Source organism: Coturnix japonica, chromosome 37 (genome assembly GCF_054131305.1).
Source record: "Coturnix japonica strain WE chromosome 37, WE-NBRP24, whole genome shotgun sequence".
NCBI lineage: Eukaryota > Metazoa > Chordata > Aves > Galliformes > Phasianidae > Coturnix > Coturnix japonica.
This window is the reverse complement of record NC_140699.1, coordinates 3,904,058-3,925,716: the sequence shown is the minus strand read 5'-3', so window position 1 is coordinate 3,925,716 and position 21,659 is coordinate 3,904,058. Positions and strand designations below refer to the sequence as shown.

General features: G+C 48.4%; 1 protein-coding gene across 1 annotated transcript; it reads right to left on the bottom strand.

The window, feature by feature from the left end:
• Positions 1-17,487: 17,487 nt before the first annotated feature.
• Positions 17,488-19,284, bottom strand: LOC146754973 (uncharacterized). Its single transcript, XM_085526712.1, has one exon. It carries the CDS (start codon positions 19,177-19,179, stop codon positions 17,725-17,727), a length of 1,455 nt encoding a protein of 484 aa, XP_085382838.1. The 5' UTR covers positions 19,180-19,284; the 3' UTR covers positions 17,488-17,724.
• Positions 19,285-21,659: the final 2,375 nt, after the last annotated feature.

Here is a 21,659-nt window from a genome sequence, read left to right as displayed (position 1 = left end):
CTGTCCCTGAATGCCATAAGGTGAGCCATAGGGGAAGAAGACCAGTGCAGATGAACTGGGAAAAACTATTGAGACTCAGGAAGAAAAAGAGAATCTACGCCCTCTGGAAGAAGGGGCTGGGTACTTGAGGAGATTACAAGGAAGTTGCTAAGGTATGCAGGGAGGAAGTTAGGAAGGCACATTACTTCCCTGTCCCTTAATCCATGCCCAGAGCTTCTCAGCCATGTCACTGCCAACTGTAAGCTCCATGCAGAGTTCAAGTGGGACACAGAGGGCACAGCCTTCTGCTGGGTGGATGCAAGTGTTGGTGGAACCAGATGGGACAAAGCCCTCCCACCATGCCCTCCTGGGAAAATGGCCACCCCAAGAATGGCAGTCTGCCTCCTCCATGACCCCATCTGAAATGCTCCTGCACTGATTGATTAAAGGGCTTTAAACCAGGTCCAAATGGGGAAGGGTGGGGAATTGGATGTGACAGAGAAGGGCTGAGGGATGTTGTTGCTGTTGGAGATTGAATGGAAAGCCTCTGAGTTGTTCTATAGGATTGTGTGAGGATTCCTCAGAGAAAGTCTTGTTGCCAATACCCCATCCTAAATCTTACTGTGTATCCTCTAGGGGTAACCCCAACCTGCTGCTGCCCTAAAGTGCCTGTAGACCAGTGCGGGTAGCATGGGAAATAAACGGGACAAATCAAGAGAAAACCACAGAGCTTTTCCATTCATGCAGGCTGCTGCTTCTGAGCAAGTCCCTGAACACCAGTACCACGGTGTAGATGCAAGACCCAGACAGGCTAAATCAAAGCATGCTTCTGGAAGGGGATGCTTTCTGAAGAGTCTTTACGCTAATGAGACGACCACAAACATTCACTCAGTGAACTCCAAATCTCTGTGCCTTTGCGGGCCTAGGGTCTTGTTTGTCTCACAGAGACATGGTGGGATGGTTCCCACCTCTGAACTGTAGCAAAGTAGGTACAGACTCTTCATTATGATTAGGCAATGAAGATGAAAAAAGGCTGCTGCCATCTGTGAGAGTGCACTGAGCTCTGCCTGGGGATGGCAGAGGAGCCACCTGAATACTGATGGAAAGGTTTCAAAAAGAAGAGCAGCAGATTCTGTTCCTTGCTTCCTGATCAGGAAGTACAAGAGGAGGGGGACAGGCAGGTCTGAGTTACAGCTCAGATGAATTTTTTTTCTTCAGACTGCCTGCTATGGTGCAGTGTTTTGGTTCTTGGAGAAAATCATTCATAACACTCTGATGTTTACAGCTGCTGCTAAGCAGTGTTGTACGGAGCCAAGGCCATGGTCAGTAAAGGGCACATGGAGCTGGGAGGGAACAGAGTGAGGACAGCTGACTGAAAGTGGCCAAAGGGACGTTCTCTATCAGCTGACAGCAAGCAGAAATTGTATTGAAAGGGGTGGGAGTTCATCTCAGTCTCTTCACTGCCCAGGGCCCAGCTGAGCATCAGTCTGGTGGTGCTGAGCAAGTGCTTGTGCATCAGTTGTTACATACGATTCCATATCAACGGATATATAGTGATAACTATTACTCCTCTCCTTTTATCTCTCTTAGTAAACTGCTTTGTTACAACCCAGAAGTTGTACTCTTTTTCCCAGTTCTCATCCCCATCCCACAGGGAATTGGGCAGTGCACAAAGCACTGTGTGCTGCTGAGCCACATGTTGGGTTCAACAACCACAGTCATTTTGGTGCCTGATGTGAGGCTCCAAGGGTTGTGGTAACAGCACATCTGTCCAGAGTGGACAGGGCTTTGTGGGAGTTGGAGATGTGCAGGCCATGATGCTGATAGTTTCCCTATTTGTGAAGCTTGCTGAGTCTTCTCATGAAGCTGCATTGCACAGCTCGTTGCTTGCTGCTTGTTTTCCCTGCTGCATTATTTGTCAACTCTGGATGCTGGATTAGGCTATTTATTTTGCTATGCTGTTTGACCTTGGTTTGTACCACGATAAAATTGGCAAAGTGAAGTTTTGTGCACATTCAGCTCTGTGGTTATCTTTGGGTTTTGGAAGTAATATTGTCCATATGATTAGGAATTACACAATTTAAACTGTCGTCTCTGGAAGCCCAGGGGTATTCAAGGAGAGACTGGATAATGTGTTGAGGGACATGGTTTAGTGGGAGCTATAGGTAATAGGTGAACGGTTGGATTGGATGATCTTTCAGGCCTTTTCCAGCCTTGGTGATTCTATGAATCTATGATTGATGTTAAACAATTATTCAGGAATATCAGTGAGAGATCTGCCCCAAGGTGAGAAGGCTCTGCATGGCAGGGGGTGTGGGACAGTCTGGGCAGCTGCCTGGAGTGGTGGGCACCCCCAGGGCTTTGGAACTTCATCTCTGAGCAACTGCAGGATCCTGAGAAACTGGTAGAATACTGGGGGCAGGTCTGCTGTGGCTCTGGTAATCCCCAAGATACACACATGACTGCAGTGTGCCATATCCAGAGAGCTGGATCTGCTGACAGTGCTGTAGCCTCTGCAACTCCTGGCACAGACCCTGCAGCAGCTCCAAGGTTTTGCTACACGTCCTGCAGTTGCTCCAAGCTCTGGGACAGATCCCGCTGTCACTCCATCCCTCATAATGAGCTCTGCAGTCACTCCTGCTACGGGTCCTGTAGCTGTTCCAAGTATTTTGATAAGAAAGTGAAACAAATGCCTCCCAAGGGAGCTGCACTGTGCCAGGAGGTTCAGCCCTGTGGTCACTCCAACCCCTCCAATGAGCACAGTGGCTGCTCCAACATAATCACATGTCCTGTGGTGATTCCAGCTCAGGCAATGAACTCTGAGGTCGCTTCAAGTCCAGCAACAGCCTGAAAGTCAGTACAGCTCCTACAGTGAACCCTGTGGCTGTTAAAACCCCTGCAACTAGTCCTGGACTTGCAAACAGATGCACATAGGGATTAGTTCATATATGTTTGCAACTGCATATGTTGTATATGCGTGAAAATACACTAAGTATAATATATATATATATGTATAAATACATTTGTCATGATTATTATCTTTTTCTTTTTCTCTTTATCTCAACCCATAAACCTTAAACCACAGCACTGCCCGAAGTCTCTTACTGATCACATTGGGATTATTTAGTCTGATCCGGTCACGCACTGAAGAGCATCAGAAGATCTTGAGGACTTCTCAGGGAGCAGCTCCTGAGGTATATTCCTTACACCAGCTTTGGAAGAGACATCCAGTTCTCTAGTCCTGACCGGAAGGGGCCCTCTTGTTATGGCAGTGCCAGCAAGGAGACCAGCTCTGACAGACCTGTTCATATTGCCGGCTACTGACTGCAGCCCCAGAGTGCTGCTGTAGAGACAACAGGACTGCTGTGAGACACACAGGACCTTCAGTCCTGCATAAATGAGAGGACTTGAGAGCACTATGGCAGTGTAAATGGAGCAGGAATGAAAAGAGCACGTTGTGCTGCTGTCAGCGGCTCTACCTCCCCCAGTCCCAGAGAAGGTAGGAAGACAGAAAAGCTAAGGAAAAGTCTACTTTGAAAGTATTTATTTATCTCTTAACATATTCAGGGAATCTGGTTCCACATTTACACGAGTTATTGGAGTGAGAAAATGGAAAGGAGGTAGGAAGGAAGTGAAATAATTTTCAACATTTTTTTCAGAATGCTGTATAAAACACAATCAAACAACCAAATATGCATAAAACATAAATAACCATCACTGGGAATCCTGTGAGAAAGTTGTGCATTTTATGGAAGCTGGAATAGTGCTTATTGCAACACCTTCCTGAGAGCGTGCTTTATCTCCTGGTTCCTCATGCTGTAGATAATAGGGTTCAGTGTTGGAGGCACCACCGAGTACAGAAGTGCCATCATCAGGTCCATGGTTGGGGATGAGAGTGAGGGGGGCTTCAGGTAGGTAAAAGCAGCAGTGCTGACAAACATGGAGACCACAGCCAGGTGAGGGAGGCACGTGGAGAAGGCTTTGTGCTGTCCCTGCTCAGAGGGCATCCTCAGCACAGCAAGGAAGATCTGCACGTAGGACACAACAATGAAAACAAAGCACCCAAATACTAAACTGACACCTAAAAAGATAAACACAACTTCCCTGAGATTTGATTCTGAGCAGGAGAGCTTGAGGATCTGGGGGATTTCACAGAAAAACTGGTTCACAACATTGCCTTGGCAGAGAGGCAGTTAAAACGTACTGGCAGTGTGCAGCAGGGAATAGAGAACCCCAGAGCCACAGGCAGCTGCTGCCATGGTGGCACAAGCTCTTCTGTCCATCAAGGTCCCGTAGTGCAGGGGCTTGCAGATGGCAACGTAGCGGTCATAGGACATGATGGTGAGAAGGGAATACTCTGCTGAGATGAAGAAGGTAAAGAAAAAGAGCTGTGCAGCACATCCTGTGTAGGAGATAGCCCAGGTGTCCCAGAGGGCATTGGCCATGGCTTTGGGGAGAGTGGTGGAGATGCTGCCCAGGTCGAGGAGGGCCAGGTTGAGGAGGAAGAAGTACATGGGGGTGTGCAGGCGGCGGTCGCAGGCTACGGCTGTGCTGATGAGGCCGTTGCCCAGGAGGGCAGCCAGGTAGATGCCCAGGAAGAGCCAGAAGTGCAGGAGCTGCAGCTGCCGCGTGTCTGCCAACGGCAGCAGGAGGAACTCGCTGATGGAGCTGCTGTTGGGCATCTGCTGTTGTTGGGCTTGGAGTCCTGCTCAGAGTGCAGAAGATAATGACAAGTCCAGACCATTCTCAGAGACACTCCTCCTGCTATACTATGAAATGTTTTTATTCTCTTACAACAGTGTACATTTAGCACCATTACTTGCATTTAATTTCATGTATTTCAACATTCCTTAAGCAGAAGCAGCATATGGAGCTCTAACCTTCCTTTTATTTTCTTATGCCTTCTCCCTGGATATTTTCATCTGTTTCATGTCTCATATCTTTACCCCAAGTGCTCTTAGAGCCCTTTACCCCAGATTCTGTGGCATTCAGTTTCAGTTAGAAAATGCTGCCTGTTTGTAGGATAAGTGAATTATTCATGCCTACAGAAAATGATGATAATTCCATCCTTTGAGAAAGGGGAGACTGAAAGCACATCATGTGTGAGTGTTCACAAAACAAGCAATTGATTGACGAAAAATTCTCAGAACTCTTATTGCCCCTTTTAGATTTCTGACTCCAAACCTCTTTGCCTCAGAACAGGAAATGGAAACCCCCTGCCTTGGCTCTCCTCTTGCAAAGGGCCCTCAGAAACAGTCAGTTGTGCAGTGGAGCTGTGATCCCCTGCCCCAGGCAGCAGCTGTGGCAGCACAAGCCCTGCCGGGGGCTCCTTCCCCCCACACGTCTCCCCGCAGGGTCCTGGGCAGCTCCCTGGGCAGGCTGAGAGCTGAGCCTGGCAGGCGGCAGAGTCCCATACCCGGCACACAGCCCCTGGGGCACAGCAGGGACCCTGCTCTGCAGGACAGCCCTGGGCACCCGCCTGCAGCCCCGGCTGCACAGCCTGCAGCCGTGCTGGGACAGGCAGCCCTCAGGGCTGTGCTCTGACACTGCAGTATGGAAGCCCTCAGCTGGAGCAGAAGGCTTTTTCCACAGTAAAGAAACATGCAGTGCCTGCATCCAGATCTGCTATGGGATATCCCAAATTAAGTTGACCCTCTATGAAAAGCAGCTCATGGTCTGCAGTGAGACTTACCCTGTCATGGTCTGTGAGCAATGCTCCTGCAGTGAGCTCACAGCCCGCTCACACCACACACATCCTGCAAGCTCTCTCAAATTTCTTTCCTCTCCTTCTGTCACCTGCAGGCTGTGCTGTGCACAAGAGCTGCTCCTGGGCACAGCTGTCTCTCTGCAGCTCTGCCCACTTTTATGAGCTCCCTGTGTCCCAGGATCCTGGACAAGCAAGCAGCAGATGATGTCATTTTTATCCTTCCCACTCGTCTCCCCTGACATGTCCCTGGGTCCTCATGGCCAACAGCTCCTGAAAGACAACAGCATCATGACTGTGCTTTGAAATCCGCTCAATTAACCACCACATGTCCAGTGGTCAGTGACTGATTGGAGACATATGGGGAGTGCTCCCAGAGTTCGTTTGATGAAACAATAAGGGCACCCAGACAAGGAAGGCGAGGTTTGGAATTTCCCTGTGCAGGGCAGTGATCCAGCTGAGGCAGTGCAGGAGTGTCATCCGTTGACAGAAATCCTGGAGCTGAAATGGGATTCAGCTCCCTACACACCCACAGGAGCTGGGATTCCTCTGGTTCAGTTCAGAAGTGCACAAGGAGTTGCCTGCATGTGAGCTCCTGCTCTGAGTCCTCGGTTCTTCAGCTGGGAGGCAGTTGCTCACACACAGACACTGGGTGCTGCCCAAGGTGCCTGGGCTGCTCCTGCTGTGTGCCAGAGCTTGTAAACTGTGTGGGAAATCCCTGAGATAGACAGCTCCTTCCTGGGCATCAGCTGAGGGCCAGAGAGGGGATAGCACCGGCTGTCCGGTGAATTCACACGCAGCTGCAAGTGCAGCACAGGGCCTTCAGCAAAGTCATGCCCTAGGAGTGTTTGTGCTGCTACGTCACCTCCAAGACCCACGATCAGTCTAATGTTTGTGTGCCACCTTCTGCACACTGATACCATAGATGAGCTATCCAGTCCGGCTATGTCCAGTGATGCTTTTCAATTAGGATGTTTACTTCTGTGCTTTTGCACTAATGCAAACACCAACACACAAGAAGCTAGAAATCTTGGTAGAGCTGCAGGCCTGAGCTCCTGTTTGGACCATGGGGACACAGTTTAATGGTTTCCACAACTGCACTGTAGCACAAGGGGGATACAGAGTCTTTAGGATGGATGGGCGAGGAGACAAAGAAGGGCGACTGCCCTCTGTGAGAGTGCACTGAGCTCTGCCTGGGGATGGAAGAGCAGACAGGTCAGAACTAGTGGAAATGGCCAACAGAGGAGACCATCAGTGTCTGTACCTGTCTTCCTGATCAGGGAGAGTCAATGGAAGGTGCCCTCTGCAGACAGATTGGAATCTGATGTTGTCTGTCCCTTGTCCCATTTGGTGGCCTTTGTCACTCCATTATCTGCAGCAGGGACAGCACAGCAGGGCATGTGGCATCCAGCAGATCCATGGAGAGCACAGATGGCAGCTTCTTGACCAAGCAGTGGAGGAACCAAAGAGGAGAGGTGCTCTGCTGGATCTCATACTCACCGGCATGGAAGGACTTGTGGGAACTGTGAAGGTCAAAGAGGCATCAGGCCATGTGCAAGATGCAAATGTATCTCTTTTTATTTATTTATTTATTTTGAGGCTGTAAGCTTAATAGTTGATCATAAATGTCAATAAAACTGAAACAAATAATTGAAGAAAAAGATGGAAATCAATGAAAATGTGTTAACCGTTCTCAACATGATAAATTCTCATGAGTCTTGTTCCATTTTAAGTTGTATATATGAATCTTTGAGGTGATTTGATGTCTTTTTTTTTTCTTTCTTTCTTTTTCTTCTTTTACTGAAACTACAATGTTTTCCAGAACTGTGTTCGCTGGACACAAATGTCTTCAGATTCAGAGACACAGACAGCAGTGCCAGTGCCAATACCCTGTGACTATAGCCCGGTGCCCAGCACTACTCTTCCCTGCTGCCTATTTGATGTGTCTCATCCTCCAAGTGTTTTCAGCTCTCCTAAAGAAATGGCCATGGTTAAGGGCATGTTTTCAGCAGGCCATTTGGGCACAAACTACTCCCACTGCCCTCCAGATTTCTCCATCCCTTGCTCTTTGTTCAGTCAGATACCTCCCAGTTATCTGTCTGATTTCTGACTTTCAGGGGGATTACAGGAATTTGTTCCATCTCCCCAAAGTCTGATGGAATGTGTTGTCAACTCCTTCACTGTGATTTGATCTATCCCTTCCTATCTATTCTTTTTCTTTTTCTTCTTATACTTTTTCTTTTTCTCACTGTCTCTTTTTTATTAAGGCACAAAGTCTGAAAGATGTTCATTAATGTCAGTAAAAGTGAAAAACAGAGTTGGAGACAAAGATAGAAATCAATGAGAATGTGTTAACTCGTCTCAATGTGTGAAATACTCACAAGTCCTGTTCAGTTTTAAGTTGATACCTCTCAACTACCTGGCTGATCTATCCCAGGGAGATTACTGGAATTTGCTCCATCTCCCAGAGTCTGATGGCCTCTGTTGTCAACTACTTCACTGTGATTCAATCTATCCTATGCTACCTCAGTCTAAATCATTTATTTTAAAAATATTCCATATGAAAGACAAACTTCAATAGATGCCGCTTGAACATGGCATGCAGCTGAACACTGTGTTTTACTGTTCATTCATTGCATCACCTTTCCTTCCATTTGCTGGCCAGATAAAAAAGAGAAATCTTTCCTTTTCCATGTGTAGCTGGTTCTCTGAGGAAAGCCAGTGGGAGTTGGTGCAAAGCAGTTTTAACACTGAGCAGATGAATGCAGAGGAGAAGAGTGATGTGAAGAAAAGTGATGCAAGTCCCATAGGTCCAATGTGAGCAGAAATTGGGTGGGGAGGTAGAGAAGGACCTTTGTCAACACAGTAACAGTACAGAACTCATTGGGACAACCTGGATTGGTATCAGTTGCACAGTGCTGCTTTAAGCCCAGATATAAATAAAGAGAAAATAAATTCTATCTCTTTAATCTCTCTCCAGATATCCCTCCTTTTTGCTGAACAAGTTCTGATAACCTGAAGAAGATAACAAGATGGCATAAGGCACAGGAGATTCTTTAGGTTATAATGGTCCCAGGGTGCATTTGATGCTGGGTTCATCAGCCTCTAGTGCAGAGAGAAGTTTGCACAAAGTGCTCAACAAGACAAAGTCAGAAGTAACAGTGAAGTTTCTTGGAGTATTAATGGGCCAACTGAGGAACATTAACAAGCAAGCTTCCCAAGGGACTTGTTAGAGAAGATAACTGGAAGCCATGACTACAGGCAGGCAAAGGCACTGGCATGCTAAGAAACCTCTCCTTTGCCTTACAAAGCAGACAGGTCAAGCCCTGATTACAAGACCAGTGGTAGAGAGATCCTGTATCTCATGTTGGCTCCTGGCATTTCCTGGGGCAATGGGTTGGAGGTCTGTATGATGTTAAATGAAAGACATGGGGACAGAAGATCCCAGGCTCTACATGTGGTGCAAGGACACTGTGAGGTTCATGTCCCATATGAGACCTATGTTTCATTGCAGGATGTGAGCAGGGATGTGAGAAGGGCCCAGTCTGAACAAGCAGTCAATCCCTGTGAAACTCTGAACTTCAGATCTCTCAGTTCCAGTGCCCTCCTTTGCACATTCTCCCAGAGTTTGAAGTCCTTTATGTTCTGCGGTGCCCAGAAGTGCACCCAGTGCTGCTAGTGAGGCAGTAGCAATGCAGAGCAGAGAGGGACGATCCTTTCCCTCACCCAGCTGGCAATAAGTTGCTTCATGCACTCCAGGGGACTGTTGTCTTTCCTGGCAGCCTTGGCACACTGCTGACTCACATTCAGTGTGATGCTGACCAGCACCCCAATCCTTTCCAGTCAGACTTCTCTCCAGTGTCCCATATCCAGTCAGTGTGTATGTCCAGGGTTGCCCATAGCCAGGTGCACAATCAGGCACTTGTTCTTGTTATACTTTATGCATTTGGTGCTTAGTACCAATTGGTACCCACTTCTCTGACTTGTCCACATCTCTCTGCAAGTCCTCTCCACCCTCAGTGGAGGCAACAGCACCTCCTCATCTGGTCTCATCAGCAAACTTGCTCAGAACATCTTCTAGTCCTGCATTCAAGTCATCTGCATAAACATGAAAGGAAAGTGGCCCCAAAATGGAACCCTGGGGACCCCGACAGTGACCATCTACCAGCCTGATGGAACCCACTGACTATAATCCTTTGGGACTGACCTACTGGCCAACTGCTCACCCACCACATTGTGTTTCTGTCTAGCCATATGCAGAACATTCTGTCCAGAAGGTTGTTGTGAGAAACAGTGTCAAAATCTCCACTGAAATCCTCAAGGATTACATCAACTGGCTTCCCTTGGTCAACTAAACGGATAACTGTGTCACAGAATGAGCTTAAATTAAACAGGACCTTTGCCTCACAAACTTGTGTTGGCTGCGACCAATGACAGAATTGTCCTTCAGCTGTTTTTCCATAACTCCCACCATCATTTTCTCCATAATTTTACCAGGCTCTGGACTGACAGGTCCATAATTGCCCATGTCATCTTTCTTGCTCTTCCTTACAATGAGACAACATTTGCCAGCTTCCTGTCAGCTGGCATGACCCTAGACTTCTTTAGATGCAATTGAAATGAGAGCCCAGAGCACACTAAGGTGTCATCATTGAAAGAAAGTAGATGTGCCATAGCTTTGCAATGCCTTGAACTCCAGAGTATGCCACAAATGGAGCAGAGGGGAAGTTTTGCCTCTTCTGTAGTGAACTCATTCATTTGGTAAGCAGAATAACACTACCTGATACATGGGGACTGTGTCTCTGCTCTGCTCTGCTCAGCTCACAGGGCAGCGGTGCAGGGTGTTGCTCTCATGTCAGTGCAGGTAAACTCACTTTAATCCTTTTTCCTCTGTAAATGCTTCCTCTGTTTCTATGCTCAGATACACTTCCACATTCCCTCAAGTACACTTCCATATATCATTAACAATTACACTTTCTTATACCATCAAAACAGTTTGTCAAACAGTACAGTTCTTCAGTTCACATAAACTCCCTTAATACAGTCTGTATTCTTCAGTTATAAACACTGTGCCACAGAACCAGCACTGACTGAACCACCTTCCTCACACACTTCCTCGCAAGCAGTACATAGTATTACATAAATGGGTTGACACTCATTGGTCGGGTGGAATGTACACCTCTCCTCAGGACAATCTTACTAATCTACAGAGTACAAACTCCCGTCTTCTTACATACAAGCAGAAAGTACTTATGAGTGGACAGACAACACAGTCTTTCACTTTGTCCGTGTCTGGCCATTTCCCTCACAGGAGGAAGGAAACACGGGTCGGGACTCAGCACTCACCCTGCAGCTGTTCTGTGTCTCACTCACACCACACTCACTCTGACATTTAGATCAAAAACCATGGTTTATTCATACTACACAATGCTGACAACGTTTTCTAGCTGGAATCTCAATAACACTCATACTCTGGTCGACCAGTTGCAAACGTTAATGTTTTTCCCAGAGTCGGCTTGACACACGGTACCAAACACTTAAAGCAGATGATAATATTGAACATACAACCTATAAGCCCCATGATTACACCTTGGAGAACCCAGGCTACCATTTGACGGGCTATCCACTATATCCCATACCCGTAGGAGAGACCAACCTAGGTCCCTCCTATTGTCAACTACCTGGGAGAGAGTATTTGTTCTTGTTTCCATTCATATGACATACAGTTCCCTTTCATAGGAACTCACCCAAGGAGTCTTCCTACCCTAGCTGGCAACCAAAGCCATGAGCTCACCTCCCTGGGAGCAGCACGTATGGCTGTAAACTGTGTAGGATGTCTCCTCAAGACATATGGGCTCCACTTACCATACACATACCTGGTCCACCTACGGGTGGTCCTTGTCTGTCCCTGCAGTGATCAGGTGAGGAAGGGAGTCCTTCAGAGAAATCTCAGGGTGCGCCAAAAGTGTCTCCCTCTCAGCTGGTCCTGCAGCGAACAGAGCTGGTCCCACCTGGGCCGCCAAATTGACTGCAGGAATTGAACTCTATAACCTCTATAACTGATACAATCTCCCATGACATACTTATACCAAAGTTGAGGAAGTATGGGATAGGTGAGTGGACAGTGAAGTGGGTCGAGAATTGGCTGACTGGCAGAGTGCAGAGGGTTGTCGTTGGCGGTGCAGTGTCTGGCTGCAGGGCTGTAACTAGCGGCGTCCCCCAGTGGTCTGTGCTGGGTCCGGTCTTGTTCAACATCTTCATCAATGACCACCCTCAGCAAGTTTGCTGATGACACGAAGTTGGGAGGATTGGCTGACACACCTGAAGGCTGTGCTGCCATTCAGCGAGACCTGGACAGGCTGGAGAGCTGGGCAGTGAGAAACCGGATGAGGTTTAACAAAAGCAAGTGTAGAGTCTTGCACCTGGGTAGAAATAACTGCATGCACCAGTACAGGCTGGGGGAAGAGCTGCTGGAGAAGAGCTCTGCTGAGAGGGACCTGGGTGTCCTGGTGGACGACAGATTGACCATGAGCCAGCAGTGTGCCCTTGTAGCCAAAAAAGCCAATGGCATCCTGGGGTGCATTAAAAAGAGCGTGTCCAGCAGGTCGAAGGAGGTGATCCTCCCCCTCTACTCTGCCCTGGTGAGGCCTCATCTGGAATACTGTATCCAGTTCTGGGCTCCCCAGTACAAAAAAGACAGGGATCTCTTGGAAAGAGTCCAGCGGAGGGCCACTAAGATGGTGAAGGGCCTGGAGCATCTCCCCTATGAGGAGAGACTAAGTGAACTGGGTCTGTTTAGCCTTGAAAAAAGAAGGCTGAGAGGGGACTTGATCCAGGTTTATAAATATTTGAGGTGTGGGGGGTAAAGTGGTGAGGCCAGACTCTTTTCAGCAGTGTGTGGAGGAGGGACAAGGGGAAACAGACAGAAACTGGACCACAGGAAGTTCTGCACTAATGTGTGCAATAACTTCTTTATGGTGAGGGTGACAGAGCACTGGAACAGGCTGCCCAGGGTGGTTGTGGAATCTCCTTCTCTGGAGATATTCAAGACCTGCCTGGATGCCGAGCATCCATTAACGATCATAAAGCCTTCAAATGGTGACCCCGACGTGATTCGAACACGCAGCCTTCTGATTCTTCCTTAGCACCTTCCTCCTCTTCTTCAGCCTCTTCACCTCCTGCTTCTATAGAGTTTGCAGATTTCACACATATATACAAGGTCACACATTTATAGGTCTATAAGCTTATAGATTTATATTGTGTAAACTTCTCTTTAAATCTTAACACCTAAATCTCACCTTAAAGCCTATCTTGCATCTTATGATACTCTATTTGCGTATTAACCATTCTTTCAGCCATGCGTTGCAGGCAGCCTAGCAAGCATTGAAACACACACGGCACACAAGCCATAAATGCGAGGAATATGAGAAGCCCTATCAGCACTACCTTAAGCAATTGCTTGAACCATGGTGCAATACCACCAAACCAACTCTCCAACCAGTTACCAAAAGGATCATCTTGGATGCCAATCTTCTTGGTGTGATCTTTTAACCACTCCAACTTCTTGTGCAATGACTCACTATGATCACTCAAGTTAAAACAACACATCCCATCAAAGTCTTTACAACCATGACCCTGTGCGAGAAGCAAGAAATCAATTGCTGCTCTGTTTTGAAGCATAGCATGTCTAATACTGTCAGTGTCTTCAAGTAGCTCACTCAGCAGTGTGGAAGTCATGTTAGCCTGTTTCACGGACCAGCAAGCGAGTCTCTCTATCTCTTTTAGCGCCTGCGCTGCAGCTGCTCCTGGTGCAAAAATAGATGCAAAAATTCTTGCTGTTGGTCCCCAAAGTTGAACTTTGTCACCACAGTCCGATGCCAGTGTGTGAATGCTCCGTCTCTTCCGAGATTTCGTCATGTTTCTGGTCAGGCGCACCCAGTCGAGGGCTCGTGGGGACAAGATGGTTAACCGTCCCAAATAACAAGGTCCTCCCACTGCATTTGATGGTATACCTTGCCATGCACGGTCACCACAAATCAAGAATATACCCGGTGGCAGTGCTTTCGCAGTGGAGTTGTTCCAGATGTATTTTTCTAGCCCCTGTTCTTTTGCCCTGGGTTCAAAACAGCAGCCTTTTGCATACTTGCTGCTGAGATTACAATTTATTCCCCGTTGAGAACCATCAGGCCTCGACACATTAATGACACCAGGGTTACTCACCCAATGTTCAGGCAGACAATAACTACTATTTTCCCTAGGTGTGGATGTGTTTGGAAGGAAGCCACAATATGACCCTTCCCAGGTAAATAGCTCTGTATTGTGTGGATAGACGGTAGTGAATGGATCTGATCTATTTTTCCGTGCATTCCAATAAGGACCTTGAGGTGTGAGAAGATCTAAAATATTTGAACGGCTCCTCTCGTGGTTAAATCTTGCAAAGCCAATACATCCAGGAGACCACCAATAGCCTCCCTCTTTATCCCATGTATCGTTAGGTACCTGTTGAGACCCCAATATCTGCAGCTCTTGGGGATCCCAAGGAAGAGTGACATTCAGTGTACAAACAACACATGCTATCCTTTTGCTGGCAAGGATTACAGTGTCATTCCCTAAATCTCTACGTGTGATGTTAATAGCTGTTAGTGCACAGAATTCTCTGCATGGATCTTGTATGGGATTATATGATCTTACGTATCCCTGAAACTCAGAGGAGTTCCCCCATATAGGAATCCCAATTAAACATGTTTGAAATGGCGAGGTAGTTGATTGCAGGCTAAGACAGAAATCCGTCCTGCCTGTTTGTTTCGCCCAAGTAACCCACAGATTCCCAGGTTGTTGGATCAAGTGAACACCCCCCACCGGCGACCAACATAAAGACAAAAGACATAGCAGCATCAAAATGGTGTCTCTCGTTGGCAGCAGGGGTTGTTTCTCTGGGTCCTTTGGGTTCTTGAGTCTCAAGAATTTCTTCGGTATCCAGATGAAAGATCTTCTTCTGCGCTCCACCAGTTCAGGATTCCTTGGGCGGCCGATCAAGAGGTCCTGGAAGAGGATACTCAGCTCTTGTTATTTCCCTGACATTTTCTTTTTCACCACCAACCTCTGGCTTAATTTTTCTCGATGGCACCCAACGTATGTCTCCTGTGCCTTTGCATTTTACTGCTGCGTACCCCCTTCCCCAGACTAGTATGGACCATCCCGACTCCCAGGACCCATTATCCACCTTGATCTTTACTGGCGGGCCTTCTTCAATGATTCTTGGCCGCCAATGTTTCTGGGTGGGGGTCCTGGAATTTTCTCCTCGCTCAAAGTGATTTAGTGCATACAGTGCGCGGGCCAAGATTTCCCCTTGTTGTGATACTGGGATCTTTCCCGAATAGCCTTCCCCCTCCCCAAGGACACGAATCTTTTCCTTGAGGAGGCGGTTAGCCCTTTCGACGATAGCTTGGCCCTGCGAATTTCCCGGAATGCCTGTGGTGTGTGTGATATTCCAGCGAGCTAACCAATCTTTGGACGAACGCGAAATAAAGCAAGAACCATTGTCTGTTTTTATGTGGCGCGGCATTCCCAAAACTGCTATAGCCGTGGCCCAATGGTGTTGTGCTGCTGTAGAACTGACACGACCGTGTTGTGTGGCTACAATGACAGTAGAGGACGTGTCAATAGTCACAGCCAGCCACTGTCGTGGGGCCATCCGTGGTTCCATTGTGAAGTCTGTTTGCCAGACGTCTAATGGAGCGAGACCACGAGGATTAACCCCCGCTCCTAAAGCTGGCACAGAATTACAGTGAGGGCAGGTTTGCACTACCTCCCTAGCGACTGTAATCGGGATAGAACAGGCTCGAGCCAGTGCCTTGGCCCCTATGTGAAGTGCTGAATGAAGATCACGAGCTTCCTGCAAAGTGCACACCTGGTTCCCTGCTATCCGATCAGCCATGTCGTTTCCTGCTGTAAAGAAACCTGGCACCTCAGAGTGGCTACGAACATGAAGGATGGCAACGGGTGCAACCCTGATAGCTAAAGCATCCTCTAACAGGGCTGCAGCTGCTGTACTTGGTTGCCCTTCCTTTCCCATCCGTAGCAGCATTTTTGCCACGAACACAGAATCCGTGACAGCATTGCAAGGCTTCGTGGGCCAAAGATGTAGTGCCACTGCCATAGCCCTAGCCTCGAGCATCTGAACACTTGCTGTCTTGTCTGTTATCATCTTGTAACTCCAGCCACCCTCAACTGTTTGCCACACAGCCACCCCCTGGCCCGTTGATGACGAAGCATCAGTGAAGACTGTAGGACCGTTCACAGGGGTGTCCAGGACCCTGTGTCGCAATGATATCTGGAGGGGTTTTGCCAGTTCAAAAATTGGCAGTGAGTCTGAATAGCAAAACTTTCCGCTGAAGTCATAAACAGCCAATGACACCTCATCTGGCAGAGGTTGCACATTTCGAAAAGCTCCTGGTAAATAGATGACTTCCAAGTCCTTCCCGAAAGCTCTGATCGCAGTGAGGCGAGCCTTTCGCAGCAAATATGACAGCTGTTCTAGCCATGTGGTAAATGCTCTCACCGGCTGAGCAGAAAATAACCATGACAGTGGGCGTGGCCGAGAGTTCAAAGCATGCCCAATCACTGCAGCTGAACCATGCTGGCACCTAGTGACCGCAGCCTCCAACGGGCGATCAGGTTCCCACCTGGCAAGGGCATTGGTGGAGCAGGCTGACAGTATCTCCTGCCAGGCTGACTCCATCTCTGGATTCCAATGCCTCTCCTCTTGTGGGACTGATCCCTTCAGTTGATCATAGAAAGGTTTCATGAGGCGCGGAGGGATGCCAATGGCATTCCTCACCCATTGCAGTGCCCCCACCAACTTCTGCACATCCCATAAGTTTGTAATTTGAGGCTTAATCTCCAGCCCCTCCGGGATTACTGTGGAAGATCCAAATTTATAGCCCAGGAATTCAATCCCTGGTTCTCTCTGGATCTTTTCCTGAGAGATCACAAACCCTGCAGAGATGAGGGTGCGGACGATCTGCCCCTCCAACGTTTTCAACTGAGCATCATCAGGTGCAACAAGCAGCAAATCATCCATGTAATGGGCGATTTGGCATCCTGGCAGTGCCTTTCTCACTGGTTCTATGACTCTGCTCACCACAAGTTGACAGATCGTAGGTGAACAGACCATACCTTGCGGAAGAACCTTCCACTGGTACCTCTGAGCTGGCTCTCGATTATTTACAACCGGAACTGTGAATGCAAAGGCTTCCCTATCCTGTTTAGCCAATGGGATAGAGAAGAAACAATCCTTTAGATCAATGACCATCAGAGGCCATCCCTGTGGGACTGCTGACAACAAAGGTCCCCCTTGCTGGACAGGACCAAAGGGGATGATCTGTGAATTGACTGCTCGGAGATCGTGGAGCAGCCGAAACGATCCAGAGGCCTTCTGAATGACAAAGATGGGCGTGTTCCAATTGCTAAGCGATGACTCTATATGGCCTAGTGCAAGTTCTCTGGAAACAAGCTGTATGAGCGCTGCCAATTTTTTAGCAGGAATGGGCCACTGATCCACCCAAACAGGAGATGTATCCTGTTTCCAACGCAGCGGAATCGCATGCTGCAGCGCCAAGTGGTGGACAGTGGCCCTTAGGATAAATTTGTCAGCCGTAACCCAATGAGAAGAAGAAGATCTCTGCCTAGCAGAGATCCCCTGATCGGAGCTATATTGGGGGTGATGAAAACAGTTTTTTCTATTGAGCCATCTCGATTGATGATTGAAATTCCCACTTCCGCATCCGACACAGAGGTGGTCATTTCACCCCCCACCCCTATCAGGACCTTTGATGTTGCAACCTTTGGCCACTGGAATGGCCAATCGCGCTCTGCAATAACAGTAACATCTGCACCAGAGTCCAACAAAGCTGTAAGGTACACCGTCCTAGGACCTAGTGTAGGCACTCCAGGGTCCAACGTCATCATGACCCTCACCAATGGCCTATCACCTAGATCCATGGTCAGCGCCACCGTGTGGTCAACACGCTTGGCCCATTTTAATGAAGCGGGAAGGGGCCCTGGGCCGCTGGCACCCTCCCGTTCCAGTTTCCCTGCGGCAAAACCTCAAATTTTCGACAGTGACGCGCAACATGTCCAACCCCATTGCACAACTGACAACGTTTTCCTTGCGGCTTGCTCTGCCCAGCTTTCTTGGGGCATTGTGCTTTAAAATGACCATGCTGCCCACACTTGAAACACGGACCTTTTCCCTTCTCATCCCCGGTGCGAGCTGCCATCATCACTGCAGATTTAATCGCAGAGCTGACTTCGGCAGCCATTCCCTGCACGGCAGTTGCCAAGCCATCATTATTGGAGGGAGTATTTTTCTGATGATCTAGCACATATTTGATAATCTCCCCTGGGGTGTTCAAAGTTCCAGGAGCTGCCCTAATTATCTGCTGAACGTCCGGGAGCGACTTTTGCTTGAGACACTCTATCACAACCAAAGGCTGGACTCCCTTCGGGAGGTCAGACCCTTCAATGGCACGAATCAAGCGATTTGCAAAATCAGAAAATGACTCAGAAGGCTCCTGTTTGATGTCGGACCAAGGGAGCACAGGCTCCGCAACTTTAGCCACTGTCAGCAGAGCCTGAAAGGCTGCCTTTGTAAGCGCAGCTAACTCCCCCGCTCTTAGCCCTCTTGCTTGACCCTCCGGGGATCCCACCATACCATCTGCTAGTCCCTGAAGGCGCAAGAGAGTAGTTCTTTCAACCCTAGCTCCACGGCCCTGACCTGTATGCGCATTAGCCGGATGATTGTTATTACGAGCTGCCTCAGCGACAACAGCCTGAAGCAATCTATTCCATTCATCATACCACAGCGTGTACTGCACGGGCTCAAGAATCACCCTCATGAGACTGACCACATCGTACGGCAGGAGACTTGAGGCCATGAGAGCCTCAATTGCTGACATAGTTACCGGAGAACGCAAGCCCTTGTTCTTAACTAACTCTGCAAGGCGAGTAATCGCCTTGGAATCCAGAGGGGTCCAAGCCGGACCATCCTGTTTCACTATTATCGGGAGGGCAAAAGCTGTTGTTTCCGGGTCGGCTGTCTGGAGGTCCTCCCTTGTCTGGGCCCAATCAGTGAAAGTGGGTGGGCTCCACGGTACGGGTGCCGTGGGGCCACATCCCCCTTGGGCGGCCCCCTGGGCGGCCCACGCAGGACCACATCCCCCTTGGGTGGCACCTTGGGCGGCTTGACCAGCCCCTTGGGCGGCTTGGCCAGCCCCTTGGGCGGGCCACATGAAATCATCACACCCACATTCACCTTCACTATCACATGGGTTGGCACGATCCCCCCTTTTCTGGGCATACGCACAGCAACAGGCGGGACCCGACAACGAAGAAGTACCACCCATCCTTACACTTTTCCCCGGTGACACCACACCTCCCCCTTTCAGCTCTGGTGGGACCACACCTCCTCCTTTCAGCTCTGGTGGCACCACCATGCCTCCCCCCTTTCTCTCTCCCCTGTCCTTGTTCTTATCAGGTACAGTAGCAACATCGCATTCCTCGAGGGGCTTCCCTCCCCCTTCATCCCTGTAGGCGTCCAATGAAGGATAAGAGGAGTTAGGATAGGGGGGCGGAGGCTCAGTGGTCTCTGGAGGTCCCTTCCAACCCCTACAATTCTGTGATTCTGTGAATATCACGGGGTGGTTTGGATGGGGAAAGACTACCCCTTTGAATGACCTTTTGTCAGGGCATGTCCTGGGATTCCTATGATCCTCAAAATGCAGCATTGCTTCTGTCACTGAAAAATGGGGCCCTGTGTGGGACGGAGGGAGGGACCATGAGTCCCTGGCCCACCTGACTGAGTATTTCCATGGTCTTAGCAAAGACATACGTACAACTTGAGAATGACAGCTAGCTGCGTTCATGGTGGCATGGCCACTGCGGATGGCCTTGAACTGTCTGAACATAACTGAAGAGGCTCAGGCTGATGCAAATCAGCTATTGAATGACAGTGTTGAAAAACTGGAAAGACAGGTGGCAGTTTTGATGGGGAAAAAACCTAATTCAATCATTCTCTTATGGAAGATCAGGAACATCTCTCTGGAAGACCATGGGGACCCTGTACAAGGGAATCTGTATAAAATGGACTCTGTAAATGAAGGCACTAAAAGGTCAGATTTTGAGGTTCCATTTGGACTACATCTATTTGAGATCTGACTGATTGTAACCCAAAAATGAAAAAAAAAAAAAATGCAGGATAGGCTGGTGGGAGTGCCCTGATTAGTGGCCAACCCCCCAAACCCTGCTGCCCATAATACAGCAGCTGAACTGATGGATATAGTACAGTGGTTTAGACAGAAACCAAGAGAGCATGCCAGCATAGCTGCTCTGGTTATGGGACATGGAGGCAGAAAGCGCTGTGGTGAATGGACTGGAAATTTCAAAACTGACATCCATTACTACTCACCCTGCCCTCAGGCAAAGACTGTATGCTCTGTCCAACATAATGAGGATAGCCATTTGATCAGTGAATGATTTATGGCTGTGTGTCATATAACATGGCCAAATAAGAATGACATACCATTAAACATCAGCCTGTGGTCCTCTATGGAGGACTAACAAAATTATATTAGAGAATTAGGCATGAAAGAGGCAATCTATGAAGATGATTTTGAGAGCCCAGTCAATAAATTTTTCATCAGGAATGAGGGATCTCATCCTACAGCCATCACCTTTACATCAGGATGGGTCTATGTTATCCATACTGAACCCCCCAGTGGCCCTCAGGTGCTGTAATACAACAGGCTGCCCAATTGATGGGGAGACAAGAGTGCCTACGGCCAGATGCAGGCTCTGAATGGTGGTGGAAAGGTCAGAGAACCATCTGCTGCCATGACTTAGGCGTCCAGCCCCTAAGGTAATCCAGTCTGGGCCCATTAGGGTCTTGAGACAACAAATGTTTAAAGACCAGATTAGAGCAGGAGTTCAGTTTAAAAAGATCGATGGACAGCATAATCAGGAAAAAATATCTGTTAAACAGGCCCAAGCACTGAGTATTTATAGTCCAACCTTTTCAGCCAAACTAGATGTGAATGTAACTCAAGAAGGGTCTGGATGGGGGCTTTGGCAGAGCCAGAGTTCTTTGTGAACCCCTATGAGGTTTTGGTCACAGGTTTGGCATGGAGCAGAATAAAGATACATCACAGTTGAAAAGCATTTATTGGCTACCTATTCTACACTACAGGTGGTAGAACCAGTAGCTCAGATTTCAGAGGTTATCGTTAAACAACAAGGCCAGTCCAGGGGTGGGTAAAAGATCTAACACACATCTCTATGATGGGGGTGGCCCAATCACAAGCAGTGGTGCGCTCAGTTGTTCTGCTTGCCTGCTCCTCAAGGAGTTAGGAGAAATCTGTGCCTGTTGCATGTTCGAGTGCATGCGCAATGCCATGTGGAGGGCTTATCGCAATAAAGATTGGCGGATTTGCTGCGTAGACCGGTCAGAACTCAGATCTGCGTTGTGCTTCCTGCGGCACCAAACAGACCCTGGGGATCCGTTCTCTTTTGGTTATAGGAGAAGAACACAAAGATGGAAGAAAAAAGAAGGGGGGGAAAAAAAAAGAAAAAAAGAAAAAACCAAACCACAGCAAACAAATAAAAACTTCTCCAAACGTAGCAAACGTGAATCTCTGTCAATAAATAAATGAGTAATTGAATTGATGTCCCTTCCCCCCCCCCCCCCCCAAGCTTCTGAGATGAAAAACCACCTGGTATCAATTGGACAGATGCACACAGTGAAGCCAGGGATGGTCTGAAACGCAAAGCAGCTGAGCAGCTTTTAGAAGAAAACAGAGTAGTAACAACTTCTGTACATACATCCACCACTCTGAGATCCTGTCTGGGTCACCCAAGGCTTGTAAATAACCACTGGGTCGGTTCTGATGTTGAGTGATTTGTTGTCAGTTCTCTCATGGTT

Excerpts from the sequence above, each read along its gene's own strand:
- LOC146754973 (XM_085526712.1), bottom strand. The coding sequence starts at position 19,179 with ATGGTGGTGCCACCAGAGCTGAAAGGAGGAGGTGTGGTCCCACCAGAG.